General features: G+C 35.7%; 4 protein-coding genes across 6 annotated transcripts; 2 read left to right on the plus strand and 2 right to left on the minus strand.

The window, feature by feature from the left end:
* The first annotated feature begins 1,530 nt into the window (after positions 1-1,530).
* On the plus strand, positions 1,531-5,388 carry LOC142555260 (uncharacterized). The gene is given in 3 exon segments (XM_075666036.1): positions 1,531-4,737; positions 4,831-5,091; positions 5,094-5,388. Coding segments are annotated over 3 exon segments (3,069 nt in total). The 5' UTR covers positions 1,531-2,075; the 3' UTR covers positions 5,240-5,388.
* Positions 5,389-5,540: 152 nt separating this feature from the next.
* LOC142555264 (auxin-responsive protein IAA12-like) lies at positions 5,541-8,645 on the minus strand. Of its 2 annotated transcripts, none has more exons than XM_075666043.1 (5): positions 8,078-8,645; positions 7,030-7,361; positions 6,402-6,522; positions 5,869-5,930; positions 5,541-5,777 (listed from the first exon to the last, which is right to left on the minus strand). In XM_075666043.1, exons 1-5 carry the CDS (start codon positions 8,353-8,355, stop codon positions 5,728-5,730), a joined length of 843 nt encoding a protein of 280 aa, XP_075522158.1. In that variant the 5' UTR covers positions 8,356-8,645; the 3' UTR covers positions 5,541-5,727. The 2 variants fall into 2 exon arrangements, with proteins under 2 accessions (XP_075522158.1, XP_075522159.1); XM_075666044.1 differs by having other exon boundaries at positions 7,030-7,358; positions 8,078-8,638.
* Positions 8,646-15,851: 7,206 nt separating this feature from the next.
* Positions 15,852-21,582, minus strand: LOC142555262 (nuclear transport factor 2-like). 2 transcript variants are annotated; one of them, XM_075666041.1, is made up of 9 exons: positions 21,172-21,582; positions 20,927-21,061; positions 19,470-19,779; positions 18,579-18,901; positions 17,803-17,977; positions 17,264-17,385; positions 17,111-17,176; positions 16,509-16,587; positions 15,852-16,263 (listed from the first exon to the last, which is right to left on the minus strand). In XM_075666041.1, exons 1-9 carry the CDS (start codon positions 21,208-21,210, stop codon positions 16,148-16,150), a joined length of 1,365 nt encoding a protein of 454 aa, XP_075522156.1. In that variant the 5' UTR covers positions 21,211-21,582; the 3' UTR covers positions 15,852-16,147. The 2 variants fall into 2 exon arrangements, with proteins under 2 accessions (XP_075522156.1, XP_075522155.1); XM_075666040.1 differs by having other exon boundaries at positions 18,579-18,907; positions 21,172-21,579.
* Positions 21,583-22,311: 729 nt separating this feature from the next.
* LOC142555266 (large ribosomal subunit protein uL14) lies at positions 22,312-24,143 on the plus strand. Its single transcript, XM_075666046.1, has 4 exons — positions 22,312-22,413; positions 22,512-22,796; positions 23,655-23,696; positions 23,943-24,143. The coding sequence occupies exons 1-4, from the start codon at positions 22,401-22,403 to the stop codon at positions 24,023-24,025; spliced, it is 423 nt and encodes a 140-aa protein (XP_075522161.1). The 5' UTR covers positions 22,312-22,400; the 3' UTR covers positions 24,026-24,143.
* Positions 24,144-24,272: the final 129 nt, after the last annotated feature.

The raw sequence follows: 24,272 nt of genomic DNA on the forward strand, positions 1-24,272 counted from the left end.
TACTAGAATGAAAGCTTATCTGATTTTTTAAACATTAATGAATATATTTTTTTATTATTTATGTACACATTCAAAATCTTTAACATTTTATTTTATATAATATAACAATGTTTTGATACGACCGGATAAACCACTATTTTAAAGTAAACCGATTCGATCATCGGAGCAATTATGAAAACATTGATATAAATCAAATTTATGGACTAGATGAACCACTATTTTATTATAAACCGACTCGATCGTCAAATCTATAATGAAAACATTAATATAAATCAAATATAATATTTTAATTATTATAGATATTGTTTTTTCTGGAAGGTCGATATACATACATATTAGATACAGGACACCTAAATAATTTGTGTTTATTTTTTTCAATTTTGTTCCTAAAATTAAATTATTTAATTGTTGACAATTAAGAAGCCTCCATACGATCATTGTCATTCTTGGAAGTTGAATTGAAAGACAACTAACTGAGTATGGTACAATTTACCACATAAAGAATCTTTTGACAAACAGCGGCGCAAATTATTATTTTTCCTCAAAATAAGAACACATGCTAGTTTAAGTAGGTCTTTTATGAGACGATCTCGTGAATTTTTATTTTCGAGACGAATCAATCCAACCGATATTCACAATAAAAAATAATATTCTTAGCATATAAAAAAGTAATATTTTTTTCATGGATGACCCAAATAAGAGATTCTTATCACAAAATACGTCTCGTGAGATCGTCTCACACAAGTTTTTGTCAACTAATTTTTTGTTAAAAATAATAATTAAATCATTACTTTTTCTGTTACATTGTTCGGAAATGAATATGCAAACTTATAACAGGAACAACAAGAAGATAAAAAAAGCTCAAAAATTTTATGAAACGAACTTACAATTTATTTTTATGAGATGAATTTTAGGTTATTTATGAGAAAATATTATTTTTTATGTCAAAAATATTACCAATTATAGTAAATATGAGCAGTTGACCTCTCGTCTATTGTGAAACGATCTCACGAATCTTTGTTCATGAGATGTGTTAACAAAATTCATATTTACAATAAAAAGTAATATTGTTAACATAAAAAGTAACATTTTTTCATGGATGACTAGAATGAAATACCAGTATCACAAAATTGACACATGAGATCGTCTCATAAGAGGTTTTGTGTCTAGTTTATACTTTATGTCCTCATAAAACAACGTGTAAGATATATAATGAACAGATCTCTTGTGAGACGGTCTGATATTTATTCGTGAAACTAGTTAACTCTATCAATATTTACAATAAAAAAATAATATTTTTATCATAAAAATAATGTCAAAAGTAATACTCTTTACCCAAATATAATATTTATCTTATAAAATTAACCAATAAGATCGTCTCAACAAAATTTTGTGTATAATATAAGCTCATGAAAGTTCTCGGTTGCGTCAAATTATAGGTTTTTAATTATAATCCCTTAAAAAATTAATTATTAGCCACATTTCACGGCATTTTTTTATACAGTGCGAGTAAAGGATAATCTATCTAAAGTATCTATATTATCCTCTCGAATGGCATTTGAACTCGAGAGCAGACTGGTCATAGAACCAAAAGATCTCTGCGGTGTCCACAATTTGAATTCTATTCTTTCTAGTTAAAAGTTTTGAATATTTCTGAATAAAAAATTCTTGTTTTTTAATCAACTTTGTATACCAACTAATTTTGACTCCTGGTCACAAATTATCGCCATGTTTCCTGTCGGATTACATTTCAAGAAAAGCTAAAGTTTCTGAGTCAATTTTATTTGTATCCACAGCTTTTACAGAACCCGAGATCTCACGAATTATTGTTTTTGTTATGAATTATTTGTAAAAAAATTAATCTTCACATGGTTAATTCATTTTAAAATCATTAATTTTTCAATCATCATGAATCATTCCATGTTCTTCCCCATCTGTTTTCCATATATCATTAGTCAGTTTCGATTTCTGACACCACCCCACTAGCCCCGTCATCAATCTTGATGATTCTTGACATTGGAAAGATGCTGGAAAATTAAGGAAAGATTCCAATTCCCAGAAAAATTTAAAGCAAAATGAAGTTGAAAAACAGGTTTTTCTTCTTTTTGCTGCCTTTTTGCACCTGTTTTTACGTTCTTTATCACACTAAGGTGGCGGAGGCGATTGAATCCAATGATGAATCCTCAATACTGCTGCTGCTTAAAGCAAGTCTTGTTGATCCATTGGATGAGCTTAAAAACTGGAGATTGCAAGAAAATGCATCGTCCGGTAGTTCAGTTCACTGCAGCTGGACTGGAGTGAAATGCAACTCCGATGGTTTTGTTGAAAATCTTGATCTTTCTCGTATGAATCTTAGCGGGAAGATTCATGATGAAATCCAGGGATTGAAGAGATTGAATTCTCTTAACTTATGCTGCAATGGGTTCCAGTCGCCATTGCCGAGATCTTTGTCTGATCTCACTGAACTTCAGTGGATCGATCTGAGTCAGAATCTTTTTATTAACCAGTTCCCTGTTGGTCTTGGAATGGCTCCTAGATTGGTGGCCCTCAATGCTTCTGGAAATAACTTTTCCGGTTATTTGCCTGAAGATCTTGGAAATGCAACTTTTCTTGAGAGTCTCGACTTGAGAGGGAATTTCTTTGAAGGCTCGATTCCAAAAAATTACAAGACTTTGAGGAGATTAAAGTTTCTGGGGCTTTCGGGGAATAATTTGACAGGGAGGATACCGGCGGAGATTGGCGAATTGGCGGCTTTGGAGACCGTTGTTATTGGATATAATGAGTTTGAAGGCGGGATTCCTGTAGAATTTGGGAATCTTAGTAATCTGGTGTATCTTGATCTGGCAATAGGCAATCTTGGAGGGTCAATACCTGCAGAACTGGGAAAATTGAAGCGGTTGAATACTGTTTTTCTGTACAAAAACGATTTTGAAGGCGAGATTCCACCAGAGGTTGGGAACATGACTTCATTGCAGGTTTTGGATCTTTCAGACAACATGCTATCTGGTGAAATTCCAGCCCAAATAGCTGATCTTGGGAACTTGCAGCTTTTGAATTTGATGTTAAACCGGTTGTCAGGTTCGGTTCCTGCTGCCATTGCAGGATTGACTCAATTGGAGGTTCTTGAGCTCTGGAACAACTCTCTATCAGGCCCCTTGCCAAGTGGTCTAGGCCAACATTCCGCGCTTCAATGGCTGGACGTTTCATCAAATGCCTTTTCGGGTCCTATTCCTTCGAATTTGTGCAGTAAAGGCAATCTAACTAAGCTTATTTTATTTAACAATGCCTTTTCTGATTCAATTCCCTCTGGTTTATCAACGTGTGAATCTTTAGTTCGTGTCAGGATGCAAAATAATCATCTTTCGGGCACAATACCCTTTGGTTTTGGCAAGCTTGGCAAACTTCAAAGGCTTGAGCTTGCAAATAACAATCTCACAGGCCAAATCCCACATGACCTCTCAACGTCAACTTCACTTTTGTTCATTGATTTGTCAAGAAACTACCTTCAATCTTCTTTAACTTATTTGATTCTCTCCATTCCTAATCTCCAAACATTCATGGCCTCGGGAAATGATTTGGTAGGAGAAATCCCAGATCAGTTCCAAGACTGTTCGCTTTCTGTGCTCGATCTCTCCTCAAACCACTTCAATGGAAGCATTCCAGCTGGCATTGCTTCATGCGAAAAACTGGTATCTCTGAACCTTCGAAACAATCAGTTAACTGGACCTATTCCAAAGCAAATTGCAAGCATGCCTTCATTGGCTGTCCTGGATCTGTCAAACAACTCTCTGACTGGAGGGATACCTGAAAATTTCGGGAATTCTCCAGCCTTGGAAATGCTTAATGTTTCTTACAACAAGCTGGAGGGGCCTGTTCCTGCGAATGGGATGTTAAGAACAATCAATCCTGATGACCTTGAAGGAAATTCAGGTCTTTGTGGTGGCGTGCTTCCACCATGCCCACAAAATGCAGCAGATTCATCGGAAAAACGAACCCTGCGTAACAAACACGTTCTTGGAGGATGGCTAATAGGAATTTCACTTATTTTAGGTGTTTTCCTGGCAGGTTTTGCATCTCTGTATGTTTACCGAAAATGTCGGGATGGGAACTGCTTTGAAGAAAGATTCGAAACCAGCAATGGGAAATGGCCTTGGAGACTAATGGCATTTCAAAAAATTGGTTTCAACAGCAATGACATACTATCTTGCATCAAGGAATCAAATGTGATCGGATTGGGAGCAACGGGTACAGTTTATAAAGCTGAGATACAGAGATTAAACACCTCTTTTGCTGTCAAGAAGCTGCGGAGGGGGGTTACAGATATTGAATTAAAAGGTAGTGGTGATATTCTAGGAGAGGTAAATCTTTTAGGAAAATTAAGGCATAGAAATATTGTAAGGCTGTTGGGATTTCTACACAATGATTCTGATGCAATGATCATTTTCGAGTTTATGCAAAACGGTAGCCTTGGAGACGCTTTACATGGAAAACAATCAGAAAGAATACTGGTGGATTGGGTTTCAAGATATAATATAGCCCTTGGAGTAGCACAAGGGATCACTTATCTCCACCATGATTGTCATCCACCTGTAATACACCGAGACGTGAAGTCGAACAACATATTGCTTGATGTCAATCTTGAGGCAAGAATTGCTGATTTTGGGTTGGCTAAAATGATGGTTAAAAAGAATGAGACAGTTTCAATGGTTGCAGGATCTTATGGGTATATAGCCCCTGGTGAGTTACAAAATGTGTTTCCTTCTGTTGTTATGTTAATAACATCAATTTTCAGTCAAATTTCAAGATTTTTTTCACATGTTTTCTTGACAGAGTACGGATACACGTTGAAAGTTGACGAGAAGAGCGATGTTTACAGCTACGGTGTAGTACTGATGGAGCTTCTCACTGGAAGGAGACCGTTGGAGCCTGAATTTGGAGAATCTGTAGATATTGTCGAATGGATACGTAAAAAGATGCGTGAAAACAAGCCACTAGAAGAAGCTTTAGACTCCAGTGTAGGAAATACCAAACACGTTCAAGAAGAGATGCTTTTAGTTCTAAGAATTGCTATACTTTGTACAGCGAAACTACCAAGGATAGACCCTCGATGAGAGATGTTTTAACTATTCTTGAAGAAGCGAAGCCTCGGAGAAAAGGTAGCAGCTGCACAGGAGGAAATGCTGCTGATGACAAGGACAAGCCAATATTCAGTGTATCACCTGTAAATGGCGTTCTTTGAGAAATAATTAAAAGTTGCTTTTCGGCCATGGTTGTTCGATTCTAGCTTTTACTAAGAGATCAGAGGTTCTGATATTTTGTTTCTGGACTTGGGAGGGGTATAGGGAGGATTGATTCATCTTGCAAATAATACTGTAGTTTATCTTGTTATACCATTGATTAAAGATTCAACCATCAGGTAAATATTGCCCCGAAAAGATGAAATAAAATGAAAAACACAGCCAGTATAAAAATTGATTTCACATTTTTTTTCATTCACAGAGATGGAATTTAGTAGCTTGTGAGTTTATAAAGATCTGAGCTCAATCACAATATGCTTTCGTACTTACAATGTAACAAAAGACAACCCCGGTATATATATACCTACACAAAAAGATCAAATCACTTCTGTTTTGTTGCAAATAAGTATTAGTAAGGCCTGAAAGTTATCAAAACCAAGAAAGAAAAGCGCACCAAGATCTTCTTTGAGAATAGAGTTTCTCCATCATCTTATACTCGTGTTGATAACTGTCTCCTGTTCTTTTCATGGGACGTTGGAGCTGTCACCAGAAAAGAGAATAAAAGGACATGCAAACACAAGGAAACATCAAGCGGGCATGGAAAAATCAACAGAGAAAACCTCGTCCGTACCAAGTCCATTAGCATCGGCTGTCCTCGTAATTCTAAGTCTTTTCACAGAGCTTAGAAACATCCTGATACAAAAGATAAAAACCATTAGACCATCAGATGTAAGCATGATGTTGATTACATAGCACCTGTGGTTTTGTACAAAAAGTTACATTTAGTGATAATGATATCACTTAAATACGTTTAAGCCAGACAACGACACGTTTCAAATATTTTACTACTATATATTTAGCCACGAAGAATCGGAGGAGCAAATGTTTTTCCCACTTTTTAATAATTGCATCAACTTACACCAATTGTATGTCAGAGCATTAGTTGTATTCAAAAGTTATAGCTAGTGCTAACTCACAACAGCACATATATCATGTTACATATGCCGACACACACGATCATTCGGGAAATTGTTGCAGTGACAGGTCTACTTTATTGCTCCATTATCTATACGATAACGGTGGATGAAGATCGTTGTTCAAATTGTTATACAACAAGAGTTCTAAACTACTAACTAGAGAACATGTAGTATTAAGAGGCCTTACTCCCACGGGACATCACCAACAAGCATCCAATCGCCTTCTTTATCTTCATATGTGAGCACAAAGTCGGACAAACCACCCAACAATCTTGCAGGTCCTTTTGCTTGCTCCTCCACTTTTGATCCTAATAAAGGTAAAACCATCAGTTGATAATTCAACAAAAAAGAGAGATACCATACCATATGAGTGTTGAAACTCGATAAAGGAAATACTTGAAACTAAAATTTCCAACAAAGCTGGAATTTTTATACACTGTCATACTGAAAATTGCTTTCAGAATACAGATTTATTACGAATCTATTCAATTTCCAGCTTCAGTAAGCTAAGTCGTTACCCCTCAATTCATTAGCCATATCAGAAAATCACTAGTAAACATTTATGGCGGACCAAGTACTGGAATATGCATTTCTTTCTTGTTTCAGTACCAATTTTCTGAGCTGTGTTGCTCCTCGTTTGGAATGTATTTATTACACAAGTACAGTTTAGGGGTAGAAAATGATAATTGGAACGTAGGAGTCAACATTGGATCAAACAAACACAATAACTCGCAAGTCTCGGGCTGTTGAAGAAAATTATTTTAAAAAATATTGATACTTCATCAGAACAAGTAAAAGGATGGTAAATTAATTACGTATTGCGTCAACTCCTTCATTGAAACTAAACATATTGTCGATTGTCTGAGCTAAAGTCTCGTAGCAGTCATGGGCACTCGTGTCTACTTTTCTTCCAATAGGGAACCCATCCATGTACACCTTCACCAAAAATGATGCTTTTAAGGGTCGAATTTGCTGCACAAAATAGCAGCTCCTGGTGCTTCCAAAGACAGCTTTATCAACAACATGTTTCTTGATTTTACGTTTATCAACAGCCAGATTAAATTCTTCGGTTGCTGGCGATTTTGTATGATTTACCAAACTGTTCACTCTGTGAGTTCTTATCGGAGGCCATCCCACAACATGACTGCTGCAAGTAAAACTCACAGTAAAAGAATAATCCCATCAAAGAAAACATTTGAGACATCTTTGAATCAGTTGCGCTCATACAATATAGGCGTTTCCTATTAAATCGAAAACTATCGATATTATGCTAATTTACCAACTATCTAAGAATAAATTCCTTTTGACAAAAATAAAATAACAAGACGTGTAACAGCATCACCAACAAACAAGGTCTATCGGCAAGGTTACGCCAAGAAACATAATGGCCAGTTCCAGGTGCCAATCCACTTCACAATCCATTATGCCGAACATGACATGTTGAGAGAAGTATATTGCTTTCTATCATGGCCGGATCCAGGAAGTTCCAAAAGGGAATGATCCAGTCAAGGAGGCAGTCTAATATATTTGGGTTGGCAAACTTGAATTTTCAGAAAAATTACATTTAGAATTTTGAATATTTTTTCATTGCACTCTCCAAAGATAGAATCATGAATATGATCTTATGTACTGGATTATGCAAGAATCAAGTCATAAATAATTCTTAGAGAAACATCATAAAATCAAAATCACAACATATATAAAACAATCGACACCATCTCTTATGCAAAGTACACCATTCAGACAAAAAATCTGATCATGCAGAGCCAAAATATTAACATCGAAATATCTAAGATTTCGCATAAAATAAAATTTGATTGACAGAACGGGAAAAAATAGCTTCAATTCAAGAAAAGATAATACCTGACTCCAGAGCGGCCAGGAGGTGAAGAAGGTTCAGCTGTTCTTTTGGTGACAGAAGAACAGGAAGATGATGATGAAGCTACAGATGAGAAATCTTTAGCAGTCAAGATTCTTGCACACTGATGATCCCATTGACCTCCCGCCACCGCGGCCAGCGGCGCTGCTGAAGACTTGGTCATGAAATTTCCACCGCTGCAGCCGGAGCCTGCAAGACTGAGACCTAGGCCCAACTCCAGCTCAGATTCATCCATGTACGAAGAGAATGCCTCCGATGACATCACGATGTTCCACTGGACAAAGCCGAAACCTTAAACCGAGCCACCTGAAACTACTCCGCCGCCGCCGCCGCCGCCGCCGTTTTCTCCTCCGTGAGAATCTTATTCTTCACAGAAAGATTCGATTGTTACTCAAAAAAATACAAGAATCCTTCGAAGTAAAACGAAATGTTTTGAGGGTGGGGTTGTGATTGTCCTCGCTTCCTTTGGATTTAGGGTAAAGGAAAAGAAAACCGGTGGGCGAAGGCAGACAAGATGGGGTGGGCCCCGATTGTCGGCTTAATGCGCCTCAGCAGACAATTAATTTCACCTTTTGAGTAGGCCCCACATGATACACACTCGAGCTGCTGGTATTGTCCCAACAAAGAACAATCAGCTTTCGTGCTTGCCTTGTACTTCCGGTCTCAACTTACACCATATTTCATCTCTCTTTTTATTATTATACAAAATATGATTTTATTCACGTCACAGTGTAATATAATATCACATATTTATATTTATATAATAAGTTGATTTAATTCATATTCACAGTAACAAAAACATTTTTGACATGAAAAGTTATTATATAATAAGTTGATTTAATTCATACTCACAGTAACAAAAACATTTTTGACACGAAAAGTAAAACTTTTCATGCGTTAATTCGAGTTGGACATCTGTTTCATAAATTGAACTGTGAAATGCCCTAGTATTTGTGCGTGTACACACGACTTTAAAGTTGGCATACAAAAACATCATATTTCGATGGTTATAACTATATGAATCATTATTATTCATGAACTTTAAAGTTGGCAAACATAAAGATCATATTTTGATCGTTATAACAGTGTGAATCATCATTACTCTCTAGTGTCTAACATGAACTTTGATGTTTGTGAACGTCGAACAGAAGTATCACTGGTGATGCCCGGGAAAGATTCCGATCATCCTTGGACTTGGACAGGAAAGGAGGACAGGACCAAAGCAGAACCAGTCCAAAGTTAGTCCCGGGAAGCCATGAGGAGACTGAGTGGAAGCCAGCTCAGGTAAAGAAAGAGTAACATATGTTTAAACAACCACGGGTATGCAGCAACTCAAGAAGCATATCAGGACCCATACATGTCGGGGCTCATATTATTGGTCGGGCAAGATAGTGTTGAATGATACTGCCCATGTGGAAAAATTGTCTGGCCAAGCAGATAAGCCCTTGACATCCCAATACTTGCAGCACTTTCGAGTCTTCCCTGTCCAAGCAAGGTAGCATACCCAAGAATATTAAGTTAAGTGATTGTGAGCCTTATCCACTGGTAATTGAGAGGTCTGTTCCCCTCCATGTTTCCAGGCTATCCACTCGGGCTCACCTTTCATACAGGTCAGTTCCTTCATACTCAGATCGACTATGAGGAGATGGGAGCGGGGTCCATAAGTATGGGTCATCATACCTCGTAATCATTAAAATGAAAATTAGTGCCCATGAAAAAACCAAAGAAAGTATGGGTCGTCATGCCTACTGTAAGAATGTAGGACATAGTTATATGTCAACTCAGGAGCAGTATCCAGGCGCTGGTTTTCTTATTCATTTGGCACATGAGATATTGCATTATAGTGCATTCAATAAATTATTCTCTACTTAGTGAGCTCTGTACTAACTTGAGCATTCGACTGGCCACACAAACCCTTTAGTGCCCCACTGACATTTTCATGTTTGAGTGTATTCAGATCATCTGACCCGAGCTCATCATATCTGGTCAAGAGTACTCATAGTAAATGCAGGGCATGCCACCCAGGCTCATCCTACCCGGTCAAGAGTAGTCAAAGTACAGTTCAGGCCAGGCTCATCCCATCAGGTCAAAAATCTTCACAAGGAAAGTATATATCTTTGCCCTGTAAATTGCCCACCCAACTCACCCAATCGACCCGAGCATTATTATTAGCATCGTGTGTGGAGAATCATATATATAAACCTAGATATAATTTTCACTCAAAATTCAACTCATAGGGATTCTTCTGGAAGAGAGACCACAGACTCAGAGGACCTCCGAGGTAATCCGATCCCTGGTGACCCTCAACCAACCATCACTATTGCTCCGGAAGAACTGGCAAAGTGGCTAGCGACGGCTGGTTAAGATGCAATGGCAGACATGTTACCTCCTCGCCAAAACCACCCACAAGAGGAGGCACTACAACAAAAATGGCATACGACAACGGATAAAATCCGTTTTTGTAGCATTTTTAAAACTATTGTAACTGAGGGTGTTGTTGAAAGTCTGTTCAACGACAACGGTTTTTTTCCGTTGTTGTAGGTAGAATTTGCGACGATTTTTGAAAACCGTCGCTAATAAAATTAGCGACAGTTTTATTCAAAACCGTCGCTAATTAAATCGTCGCTAAAATTAACGACTGGTTAGCAATCAAGCCGTCGCTACTTTTAGCGACGGTCTTTAATCAAGATTTCCGTCGCTAATTTGTTTTGAAAAATAAAAAAATACTTCTAATAATTTAATAAATCTAAAAAAAACTAACAATCAAAACTAAAATCGTGTAAGAGATAAAAAATTTAAGTGTTGTGAAGTAGTAAAATCGTGTAAGAGAAAAAAACTTTAAGTGTCATGAAGTGGTGAGAAAAATTTTAAGTTTTGTGTGAAGCGATAAAATTGTGTAAGAGAAAATTATAGATAGTTTGCGACGGTTTTTGGTTAGCGACGGTATTTGAAAAATTGTCGCATGTTTTAATTTCGCTGACGGTTTGGCTTTACACCGTCGCTAAAATTAGCGACGGTTTCAACAACACCGTCGCTAAATTAGCGATGCTTTTGTAAACCGTCGGTAATTTTAAACATGCGATTTAGCAACGATTTTAGAAAATCCGGCGCTAAATATGGCAACGTTTCCCAAAACCATTGTTGTTAACCGTTGTCGATTGTCCATGAAAACACGCTAATAAACAACGGTTTATAGAACCGTTTTCATTGACCCTAAAAAAACGTTCAAAGACAACGGTTTTATACAACCGTTGTCATTGACCCTAAAAACCGTTGTCTTTGACCCCCAAAAGACAACAGTTTTCGCTAAAACCGTTGTTAAAAACATACGACAACGGTTTTTCACAAATCGCTTATCGTATGTGCGTTGTTGTATGCAGAATTTCTTGTAGTGAGGAAGAGGTGGAGATATCTCCCAGGCATCTCAGGAAAACAACCAAAATATCTCGAGAGGCATGACGCCCTGGTATGATAAGGGGAAGTCCTTTATCTAAGTCAGAGAGACACGAGGCCCCAACACCTTATTCAAGCTTGAGAAACATGAGGTCTCGACACCTTATTTAAGTCTGGAGAAATGAGGTCCCGACACTTTATCTAAGCCTATGAGATATGAGGCCCTGACACCTTATTCAAGGCCAGAAGACATGAGGCCCTAGTTACTTTTCAACAGTTAGAAAATTTTACAAAGTGTTAGAGCTACTTATTCCTCGATCATTGATCAAGACCCCGCAATTAGCCCGACTAACTGGCGAAAATTCACGAAAGAAAAAATTTGACTAGAAAATGAATAATTTCATCAATAGCTGAACAAGTACAATGGAGGGGCTGAGGCCGAGAATCGCCTCATCATGCAAAAAGTCAATGATCTTGTCCAGATTATAGAAGTCTTCCATGACCGCAGAGATGTCATCCTCTATAAATTGCTCGTATTCATTTGTAGGAGCCAATTTGAAAGAAATAACTAATTATCTTCTCGGCAGAGTCAAAGCATGACTAATTGGGACAACAAGTATGACTATAGCCTGAATATTTAAGTAGGGAGTGATGTTGCTCTGGAAAGGGTCCGGATCATCCTCGGACTTGGGCAGGAAGGGAAAACCAAAGTAGGACCGGTCCAGAGTTGGTCCCAATAAGTCAAGAGGATATTAGGTGAAAGTCAACCTGGGTAAAAAAAAAAGAGTAATATGTTTAAACAACCTCGGGCATACAGCAACCCAGGAAGCATATAGAAACACTATACTCATACAAGCTCGGGCTCATATTTTTGGTTGGGCAAAGACAGAGTTGAATGATATTGCTCGGGAGAAAAAGGTGTCTGGCCAGTCAGGGAAGCCCTTGGAATCCCCGGCACTTGCAGCGCATTCAAGTCTTCCCTGGCTAGGTAGGGAAGGGTACCCAAGAAGATTAAGTTAAGTGAACGTGGACCCTGTCCACTGGTAATTGAGAGGTCTATTTCTCTCCATGTTTTCTAGGTCATCCGACTCGGGCTCACCTTAACCGAACACCAGCAAGAACCGTCCAAGTCGGTTCCTTCATACACAGGTCGACCATGAGGAAATGAGAGTGGGGCTCATAAGTATGGGTCACTATACCTCATAATCATTGACATGACAAATCAGTATCTATGACAAGATCAGGGACAATATGGGTCGTCATGCTTATTGTCAGAAGGCATGGAATGAGTAAATATCTAATCAAAAACAGTGTCCAGGCGTTCTTCATATTCTCCCCTATAAGTACGCATGTTTGCTCATTCATTCGGGACATGAGATATTGATTATACTGCATTCAATAAATATTTTCTCTACTTATGAGCCATGTACTAACTTCAGCGTCGAAGTGGTCACGCCGGAAAACCCTTCGGAGGCCTCACTTACATTTTCTTGTTTGAGTGTGCAGATCATTTGACTCAAGCTCATCCTATCTGGTCAAGAGTACTTACAGTAAATAGCATGCCAGACCACCCGAGCTTCAAGAGTACTTACAGTACGGGCCAAGTCACCCGGACTCATCCCATTAGGTCAAAAAATTTTATAGGAAAAATACACATCTCTGTTCAACATATTACCAACCCAACTCATTCAATCGACCCGGACATCATCAATCACATTTCGATCAGTATAATAATATGACCAAGTCATTACTCTCCTAATTTAATTTTGGATTATTTTCATAGTGTTTGACATGAGAATTATAAAAAATGTGTAAAATTTTAAAAGTGACAGTGGAATCACGTAAAAAAAGGTTAAAAAATTTAAAAGATAAATACGAATAAAAGTATAATACATGCTAGCCACGACAAGTAGGGATGTAAACGAACCAAACCGTTTGTGAGCTATTCGAAGCTCGATTCGATAAAAGCTCGTTTGAGCTCGTTTAATGAGGCTCGTTAAGATAAACAAACCAAACTCAAGCTTTACAGTATTCGGCTCGTTAGCTCGTGAACATGTTCGGTTGTAAGTTCATTAGTAATCTTTTAGATGAAAAAATAATAGTTTTGATATTTGATTTATTGATTTTGCATATTATTTATGAAATATATAGAAAAATCTATTAAATTTATTTATTATAATAAATTTACAAATTTTAATAAGAATAAGAAAAATATATGCATACCGAAAATTCCGGTATACCAAGTCTCGATATTCCAAAATTTTTTGTACGGTATTGATATAAATATTTTTAATAACGCAATTTTCGGTACGGTATATAAGTTTTATTTTTCGGTTCGATACTGACGTTGTGATATACCAACTTTACTACCCACCTAAAAACCTCAATATATTTTATTTTTTAAAAAAAAATCAAATGTAATTTATTTATATACCTCAAAATTTTAATTTGATCTATTTTTATATTAAAAAATACCAATATAATTTAGTTTTGTGTTAATATTTTATGATGCAAAACGTATTTCTATACCCCAAAATTCTAATTGATTTAATTTTCTTAAAAATAATATTATTTGTTTTTATGTTAATTAGTATTAGTTTATGCGAGTCTCTTATATTTTAGCGGAAGTTGATGTCACATAAAAAAATATTATAGATGTAACATAGAAAAATTCGTTGAATATGTATAAAAATAAATGACTTTCACTTCGAATTTCAAACTGAATACTTTGAATTTTAATTTAAATCATATAAAGTTGAATTGTACGTAAATCTGTGATTCGAACTGATCCGTGAATTGGGTGTATTTGTTCAAATGGTTAGTATTTGTACAAATTAAACCATAATAATTTATTTTAAATAACAATGAGAGTAAACAGAGAGGAGCCAGAATATTTTATTAGGAGAGCGGAAAATAATTATTTATCAAAAAATAAAATATAGTTATTGATATAGACGTACAATATTATATTATCGAATATATATTTAAGAAAATGTTATTAAAAAAATAATATTAATTTAGTAGAATAAAAAAAATAAAAAAATATTTTCATAAAAATTATCGTAGAATTGATAATGAAGTTTTCATTACGTACATGTTAGATTATAAATAAATAACTATATTCAATTTTAAAATAATTCAATTGATAACAAAAAACTTCAAAAAAATTAGATTGAGATAAATTGTAGGTATAAAATTGCAAATTATTAACTTGTTTTATATTGGGATGACCGCAATGTGGTTTTGTGGTTTTTTAAAAAAAAAAATTCAAAATGAATTGTCATATGAGGTATATTAGTATTTTTAAAAAATAATAATTGCAATTTTATATGTAGAATTAGTTTAAAGTTTTGAGCGATTTCAAGTGATCGTTTGTTTTTTTATGGACAAATATTAGAATATTTATTTAAATTGATTGAAAAACAATAACAACATAGTCTCTTTCAAATATAAAATATAGCTCAAATCATACAAATATAAAATTAGATAAATAATAATCAAAATTCAAAACTAAGTTAAGAATTAAGTACAACAAGTCACTCATAATAAAATGACATTAACAATATTTTGTCTTTTTTTTTTATTTTCAAACTCCAAACAAAATATTTGTAGTATAACAAATAAATACTCTAATCCAATACTAATATGAAGAATAATTAAGAAGATGTCGATTTCTTTTTGTAGGCATAATAATTTTAAAGATAGATGAGATATGGTGAATGCCGTCTTTTTTTTAATTGAATATGTTATTTACAAATTATTATAATCATAGGTCAAATATTATAATAAACAGTTCAGACGAAACGATTTAGTGTGGTTCTTGGCAAAAAATAATCGAACCTTGTATGTGATGAAGGTTTATGATTATTATTTTTAATCACCATTTTTATAAAATATTAAGAAAAAAACGGTACAATACAATTATGTTCGGATGGATAATAAATGATTTTGATCAACCCTATTGTTTACTATGTTGACCAATTTAAGTTGTATTGACTTTTCTTTACCACTTTAAACTCAACTGAAATTTTATAGCATAAAATACCAAAATCACATTAAAAAAACATTCAAGACCAAAAAATACAACTTTTTTCCTAATCTTTTACACAGTACCCGACTTACAAACCCCAAAGATCATTGCCCATAGAAACACAAGAATCTAATTATTTTTGCTGTTTTTATGCTTTCAATAAATTTTGGGTACCCTAACACTATCCATAAGTTTTCTATTATCCGAAAGTCGGGTAGTAAAAATGCTGCCCGAATCGGATGCCCGACCCGAAAATACCCAAACCCGAGAAGCCTGACCTCTTACAACAAAATGAGTAAGATTTTCATCTTATTATAACTAGTCTAAATAAATGCTTTTAAAAGAGGAGAATAGTAGAAGACACATCGAGAATCACATGACAGTCCATGTTAGGTGTTCCAAAGTACAGATAGGCTCCTCTTGAAATGGAAGATAAAAAAACGCAACCAAAAGGAAATAAGGATTAGTTTTTTCCAAACAAAAAAGACACCCAAAGAAAGTTTCCTTCCAAACAAAAATAGGAAACGAAATGGGAAGCATTTGCTTCTGTTACAAAAACTTGCTCGCAACGTTTGAAGCCAAGTTATTTCATCAAATGCCACAGGTTCTAACCCGGGCGGGTGTTATTTCATCATATGCCACGGAAACCATTGGCTCTTAAGCGGCTGCTGTTGTCGCTGCCATTTTGGTCGCCTCCCCTCCCAAAAGTTCTTCCACCAAGCCCCCCTCTGCCTCGGCCCCTTCCGCCTAATCAATCAAGAAAAATCAAAAGTAGCAACATGTTATCAAATAACAATAGCCAGATATATATATAGATAATAGACTCTGCTCCAGACAGCATTAATTAAACAATGATAGAACTTTCTGATTCATATTATCAAAAAATTGATTATATACAAGGAAGAATTAATACGATCACAGGGGATTTCTTTTATATTCGAGTAAAAGGAAAATCTAATTCTTCATTTGGTGTAGGAGTTTGAGATACATACGTCCACCACGAGTTGGGCCACTATTCGATCTCCTCTCCTCAATATACACTTGCCTTCCGGTCAATTGAAGGGGAGAAGCCTAAAGAAACAGGAAAATTCTAATCAGATACCTAGCACATAGTTGATGTCAAAAAATATAGATTGAGAATGAAGTAGAACTTCACAACCATATCGCACATCAGACACCCAAAACTAATCCTAAATGGAACAAATCGCAAAATATTGGTACGGATATGTTGGAAGCATCTGAGAAAAGATCAAGACATAAAGGTATCCCCAAGATCAATATTACTCTAAAGACACAAATTTTACGACGTTAACCTGCATCACAGCAGATTTGTCAAAAGGATGACACAAGCAATAACAAACTGGAGAATAAATTCTGAGAGGAGATATTTATGTGAGGTGTGGATAGAGGGCAAACTCACTGATTGAAAACATAATGAAACATAGAGATATGTTAAGAGTGGAGGAGCAGTACTATGAATATCTCTTAAAGATGCATACTGAGTGAATCAGTTCTCAAAGAGATGTAGGCATTCACAAGGACTTCGACAAACCAATAAATAAAAAAAATGGGTAAATGAGAGATATTTGTCAACCTTGATTGCATTATGAACGCTTTGCAAATCTTCAAACTCGACAAAGGCATAGCAAACACCAGTATCCTGTTAACCACGGCCACATTTAGATAATGAAATTACATTACCACATGATACCATATGAAATCAAGGAATATCAGAAAGAAAAAGAACCTTGCGGTTCCTCAAAAAAACTCCATCCTGCTTGATTTTACCGAAAATTTTAAACTCTTGTAGAATATCTAGTGTCGTTACTGTAGATGGCAAGTTCCTCACATAAACAGATTTTGATTCTCCTGAGAAAATATTTGCAAAAATAAAGTTAATGAAGTTGAATAATAAGAAAGAAAAAGTACAATTCCATCCATAAGAACTTAGTGTCAACAAGTCAACACAATATACATCTTACAAATTCTCCACAAATGCCTAGTTTCTTCGTGACATAAGGCCCAAGCAAAAAAATGAACCAATATTCAAATATCCATCAAATTACGAGCTTAGGCCGGGCCAATTCACTTTTCTTATTTCAATATTAAAACTCCCCAGCACATTATTAATGGCAGTAAAAGTGAAGGGATGTCATTTAAAGTAAATGAGCTTCAGCGTAAAACACAACACAGTCAAACAGTAGAACTGAAATAAATAGGCATTTCCATAAAACAAAAATAATAAATAGGCATTTCTATAAAACAAAGATAAAACTTACAACCTACCTTCATCTTGTGAAAAAGCTTCTTCCGTGACATCTGGAACAGTATTCAGCGCACTGGGAATTGACTGCTGGGGTAAAGGCGGCGACACATGATTCCAGTCTGAAACATATGGTGTGCTCTGAGGGAATGGTGGTGGATAGCTAACTGTTGATGAAGATTTTCCTTTCGCCCGCAACTTTGCACATTGAAAGAATATAAATATAAAAGCACGAAGCGGAGGAAAAATAATCAGTCAGAATATGTAACGCAAACAAAAAACAATCAATAAAGGAAATAAACATTAAAAAGTGGAAATTGCAATTGGCTTTAACATAGCTCCCCCAGGAACATATATTTGAAAGAACTACCACAAAGGAAGTGCTATGGTTAAAATATGCCGCTCAAATGTCAGAAAACAGAGAAAAATAGGAAATGAGTGGAAACCACTTTCAGAGCACATAGGAATCTGGGTATAACCTCAATTGAAAGTTTGAAAAACTTGCAATATCAACATCCAATATGTAACTGATAGCAGATACACCAATGAGCAATCAGCTAATGTTGATAATACTGGATAGATTACCAATGACCTTCTTTCTCACTAAAGTTAATGTGACTATCAGATCTACATGCTCGAGTCATATGTCATGCTTCCATTTTGGAGTCTAAATCAAACAAAGGCAGGGTGTCATTTATATACTGTTACAACGATATCAAACACAAACACACATGACACATGTATATATGATGACTCAAATGATACCATCCGATCTACATCTACTCAAAATGTCACGCACAATAGAAGCATAAGTCAGCTTCTCAGGCTCTAATACTGGTTCAGGTTCCTCCTCTGCAGAAAGCTGTGCCAGAGAAAGCTGAGCCTCTGGCACAGCAGTCACGGTACTTTGATGCGAGTCACTATTTTCTTCCTCTGGATTTTCCACTTCTTGATAACCGTACTCGTGTTCAGGCTCATCTCCTTCAATATAGTGTTCTGGCTCAGGTTCTGGCTCAGGTTCCTGATGATAAAATTCTTGATAACCATACTCGTGGTCAGGCTCATCTCCTTCGATATGAACTGAGTTAACATAGTCACGAGCCTCCTCCTCCAAGGCGTAGTCTGATACTGTTCAAAACAAATGCTTAGCCTGATGATTACACAGTCACAAGACACCTTTTTCCTCCTTACAAAAATGTTTCACCATCAACAACATATATCTCAACAGTTAAATATTTGATTGAGAGTGGAAAGAAAAAAGTGTGTTTGCATGTGAATACGAAAATACAAAGACAGAACTTCATTTACTTTAGCCAAAATACTTTGTAAATGAATCTAAAACCACAGCATACTTACAAACAGGGAAAGTCCCAATTGAAGGAAAGACAAAAGTGAATTCGTAAACATGCAATCACTGATATGAAAAAAGTAAGTGAATGCATAAATTGTGATTAGTGATGATGATATAGATATTTTTTAAACATTCTAAAGCTAAACAGCATCCATACAAAACATGTGTAAGACCATTTGGAGCGGATAATGCCTGCCTCTACTACCTGTGCCAAAAGGATTTTTTTTTTTTGCCTTCAAAAGTGGTTGACAAAGGAATTCGTAAGAAAGAAATTTCTGTATACAAGAAAGTATTGAGTACTGAGATCTCAAAAAAAGCTCAACAGATTAGCCAACTTACCAGGTGGATCAGGAAGATTGGTAGGAACAGTTGGTTTATAATCGGAAGCCTGTTCCTGCACTGCTGGAGCTGAAGGCTGGGGACCAACTTCCTCATCACCAAAGTGAAACATATCATTCAGAACAAAATAACCTTTCTCTTGTGGGGCAAGAAAGAAAGTCTGCACAAATTTCTTCCACCTGGTAGAATCTCTAGATTTCAAAGAACCAGTAACAACCACGAGAACACCTTCATTCCAAGATTGAAGGGAATTTATTGTCTTGATTTCAATTCCAGTGAAATCTAGCGACATTATTAGCTGATGAATTTGCTGCAGAAAAAAGGAAATAAGCATGACATACACATATAGAAGTGGAAATAACGTACATGATCTCCTAAGTTAACCACCAAATGCAGCAAATGAATTTTGTATAAATTGCACCAAGTACAGATACAGTAAGTAGATATCAACGGTGAAAGGTACGTGCAACAGCAGGAAGCATAAATGTAACTGTAAGTTAGTGACACAAAATCTTGTTAGAAGCAGGATTCATTGGATAGTTCTCAATACTGAAAATTAAGAAATGCAGACTTCTGCTGTTGGATCACAAATCATGTCAGTTCAACGATTCATATAACAGACAAATTCAAGAAACAGGATCTCTTTCATATAATTCAAGTTACATATGTATAATCCAGATCTCTAGGAATGGCATTTGAAGAAAGTTTCCAGAAGATCACCCCACAAAGCAAAGCAGGAAGAATTTAACACCGTCCGGTTACACATCTTTGTCTTCTGGACCACGTGTCTTTTAACACCATTAACACGTCAAAAAAGAAAAAGACATTTTCTATGCATATCAACGCCAAAGTTCAGTAGTTTCATAATTCCATATTTCATATATGGTTATGACTAAGCATTAGTGTCAGCAAAATATGCCGTGTAACTCTAGCGTTAAAAATTCAACCATTTGGCATAGAAATTGTGAGCTATATTTTTAATAAAGAAAGAATACGTCCATAATTCAATAAAACAGAATTGCTCTAAGATGTTTTAACATCAAATTATGCAACACTCCATCAGCAGCTCATACTATGTAGGAGTTAAATAATAAAAAGATATGCATTGAAGACATGGACTTTTGGTAGCTTTCTGAATGAAACAACAACAAACAAAACCCATGACCTAAAAAGTTTATCTTGAAAATATGGTAAACATCACAAAGGAACCCGTCACCTAGGAGGAAATTGCAAAAAGATATTTCTTTATACCACAATTTCCATGCCTCCAAAGACTAGAAACCAGCTAAAATAAATCATCCTTAGATCACTGATGTAAAAGCTAAAAACCATCCAGTCATCACCATAAATCAAAATTTCAACATAATTCAATCTGAAGAAGGACATCGACACTCATAAGCAATAATCATGTTAAAAAGAAACAAAGAAAAGAGGAAAATTGGGTTTAAAGTCCACACCATCATATCGTTTGCAGGATTGACGGTATCCCCATCAATTCTAATCATAGAGCTTTCATCAGTATAAAACTGATGCACATAATCCCGCTGCTGCTGAAACACCTGGTAATACTGCTGGACGAAGTACGATCCAATCTAATATTTCATAAAAAAAAAATCCACCCATAAGGACTCGCAAGATGACTTTTTTTAAAAGAAACATACCACAAAACATCACGCAATACGTAAGCAAACCATAAGATTACCTGAGTAACGGTCACTGGTGCAGCGCCATGAGTAGTCATTCTCCCCCTGCAAAAACCTCCACAAACAACAGCGATCCCAAAAACCCTAGATCGGAAAGATCTCTAGGGTTCAAACAAATAAATAATTGTTTTAATCCCAGAACAAAATCCGTTTTTCCTTGCGATTATATATAGTAAAGAATTACCACAAAAACGGAAAATATAAAATTACTGGTCCCTGAAACAGCGTCTTTCTTTATTATTTATGTGCGGTAATATAATTTTTGTAGTTCCCGAAACGAGAAAATAAAGAGGTAGACTCGCGTGCGGAGGAGAAATTTGTAGGGAGAATCGATCGATCGATGGATCTTCGATTGAGTGAATGCGTGTGTGTGCAAGAAATCAGTGTGTGGATATTTAATTTAACTGTTAATTTTCCTATTTAGCGATTTCCACATTACAATGTCTTGTGGACAATTTATTTGATTGATACAGATTTTCACTAAACTAAATTTAGTTCTAATAAGAAATTAGTTATTCTACACAGCGACGTATTTATAATTTTTTTATCATTATTGATGGATTAAAATAAAATTTGACAAAATACGAAAGGATTAAATTGATATTTGAATTTTTGAAATAAAAATAATAATAAAAGTATGTGTTGAAATTTAGAAACAAAAAACAAAAGTGTAATATTAGTATCACATAAAGGTAAAGTTGAAAGAAAAAATTGATGTTCCTCTTATGTGGTTACTATGATGTCCTCAATTTTAATAAAATAGAATAGAAGAATAGATATTTCTTTTAAAAATAAGAAATATTATTTAGATTTTCACTAAAACTAAATTTAGTTTTAATAAATTAATATAATCTATTTTCTTATGAATTAATCTCATATTTATGAATTAACCTTCGAACAAAAAAAATTGTATATTATAACATATTAAAAAATCCATGAAATTAAAATTGAAGGAAATTTCATGTAAGGTGTCATATTATTTTTTTATCCTATAAATTGTCGTAGTGGAGCTTTAACGAGTTTCAGTTTTATATTATTTCGTCGAGAAACGATTACGTGGTATTGAAAAATTATTTAAAAAAAATTAATAGTTCAATGAAATTTAAATCCGAACAATATATGAAGCGCAGCCCAGTTAAAGAAAAAGGGAAAAGGCCCAGCCCAAATCCTATAAAACCCTAGATCCTTCCATACTCCGGATTTCAGTTGGATTTCGAGGACTGTAAAAATGTCGAAGCGAGGTATGATCTTGAATTGAAAACTCTTCTTCTATGTTTCCATTTCCAATATAATCGTTTGCTGCCATTTCTGTTTCTGAAATCCTTCTGTTTTTGAGCAGGACGCGGAGGATCGGCGGGGAACAAGTTCAGGATGTCACTGGGTCTACCGGTGGCGGCGACGGTGAACTGTGCCGACAACACCGGGGCGAAGAATCTCTACATTATATCGGTCAAGGGAATCAAGGGAAGGCTCAACAGGCTTCCCTCAGCTTGTGTCGGTGACATGGTTATGGCTACTGTGAAGAAGGGGAAACCGGATCTCAGGAAGAAGGTTATGCCAGCCGTCATCGTTCGCCAACGCAAGCCTTGGCGCCGAAAGGACGGTGTTTTCATGTACTTCGAAGGTAGACGCAAACTTCGGTTTTGTTAGCTTCTTTTTTTTTCTTCCTGCTGCTCCTGGTTTGATTGTACGGTTGCTTGTTGCGTGATTCCTGATTTCACTTGTATTTATGATCTCATTGATTGCTTGAATTTAATATTACATATATACACGTGCATATTATCACATATACATATATTATACCTGCGCATATATTAGAGGCATCTGCCAAAGAAAACAAAATTAAGACTTTAAGTGAAATTTTTCTGAAGTTTCAATTTTTGCCTCCCGAATTCCATTGAATATTTGATTTGTCCACTCTATTTGTATATTGGCTCCTGGAATACTCATGTGCTCGTGTTGATAGCACCCTAAACTTTCTACCACTGGTTTCAAATTTGTCGTTATGTTGTTAACTGCGTTAGTTAACCAGGCCTGCTTAGTAGCGGCAAGGAAATCTTTTATTTTTCCTTAATTCTTGGTATCGGGGTGTGGTCTTGATATGCCCTTTTACATTCCCATTCAGAAATGGCTAATCCAAAAAATTTCTGCGACAGTTCACTGATGAAAAACTATAATGCTGGCTCTTGGACGAATAGTGCTTTTTTCCTAGGATGGCCGACCACTACATGTTAATAAATTTGTGAAATGTTTCCACTTTCAATGTGATAGCATGAATGTTTAGAAAACTTGCAAAATGATGTTTGTTTAAGTTCAATCCTGTTTACTTGATGGCAACACATGTTCATAAATCTGCGAAATGATTCAACTTTCAATGTGACAGCATGGATGTTAAGAAAACTTGCAAAATGATAATTTTTTTAAGTTCAATCATGTTTAGTTGATGGCAACATTTGTTAATCCTTGCCTCTTGCATCCACAGATAATGCTGGGGTCATTGTGAATCCCAAGGGTGAAATGAAAGGTAATGTGTCATTTTATAAACCATATTTATCAAAAAATTTACTCGTTTTTACTTCAAGAAGAGTTTTTTGATGCCTGTTGTCACGGGCAATGGACAATAGCTCATTTCATGCTGTTTTCGAACAAAGTTTGGGGGTATGAGCAGTGCCAGTATTGTCAAGTAGCTCACTTGCTCTATTTTCGTTGGCATTTCTTCAAATTTTACAGACGGTACTGTTTTAATTCGTTGCATTTGTTTGGTTTTTAGGGTCGGCCATCACGGGCCCGATTGGAAAGGAGTGTGCTGATCTCTGGCCGAGGATTGCTAGCGCTGCCAATGCTATTGTTTAGTAGTATTGAAATTTTGTTCTTGTTTTCTTACTCATTCAGAACAATTCAGTTTGAGATATCGAAGTTGCAGTTATGTCCCGAATCGATTTGATTTTCCATATTAGACTTTAGTTTATCATGGATTGCTTTTGATCACTTAACCTTGATTACTTGCGGTAAAATGTCATTTATTTATGTTTACGCCTTTGTAGAAGCAAAACTGATTTGTGCATCCCCTTTCATAGTGGTGGATCTACGGGTTCGCGAG

This window comes from Primulina tabacum, chromosome 9 (assembly GCF_025594145.1).
Source record: "Primulina tabacum isolate GXHZ01 chromosome 9, ASM2559414v2, whole genome shotgun sequence".
NCBI classification, from domain to species: domain Eukaryota; kingdom Viridiplantae; phylum Streptophyta; class Magnoliopsida; order Lamiales; family Gesneriaceae; genus Primulina; species Primulina tabacum.

What these genes read in the sequence shown, in the direction of transcription:
- LOC142555264 (XM_075666043.1), bottom strand. Translation starts at nt 8,355, where the DNA reads ATGTCATCGGAGGCATTCTCTTCGTACATGGATGAATCTGAGCTGGAG. An exon ending in CCTGGCCGCTCTGGAGTCAG is followed by an intron (nt 7,362 to 8,077) that starts GTATTATCTTTT and finishes TTTTACTTGCAG; the next exon opens with CAGTCATGTTGTGGGATGGC. An exon ending in AGCCGATGCTAATGGACTTG is followed by an intron (nt 5,778 to 5,868) that starts GTACGGACGAGG and finishes TTCTGGTGACAG; the next exon opens with CTCCAACGTCCCATGAAAAG.
- LOC142555262 (XM_075666040.1), bottom strand. Translation starts at nt 21,210, where the DNA reads ATGACTACTCATGGCGCTGCACCAGTGACCGTTACTCAG. An exon ending in AGCTTTTTCACAAGATGAAG is followed by an intron (nt 17,386 to 17,802) that starts GTAGGTTGTAAG and finishes ATATTTTCTCAG; the next exon opens with GAGAATCAAAATCTGTTTAT. An exon ending in GCGTTCATAATGCAATCAAG is followed by an intron (nt 16,588 to 17,110) that starts GTTGACAAATAT and finishes CTGTTTCTTTAG; the next exon opens with GCTTCTCCCCTTCAATTGAC.
- LOC142555266 (XM_075666046.1), top strand. An exon ending in TGTTTTCATGTACTTCGAAG is followed by an intron (nt 22,797 to 23,654) that starts GTAGACGCAAAC and finishes TTGCATCCACAG; the next exon opens with ATAATGCTGGGGTCATTGTG. An exon ending in TCCCAAGGGTGAAATGAAAG is followed by an intron (nt 23,697 to 23,942) that starts GTAATGTGTCAT and finishes TTTGGTTTTTAG; the next exon opens with GGTCGGCCATCACGGGCCCG.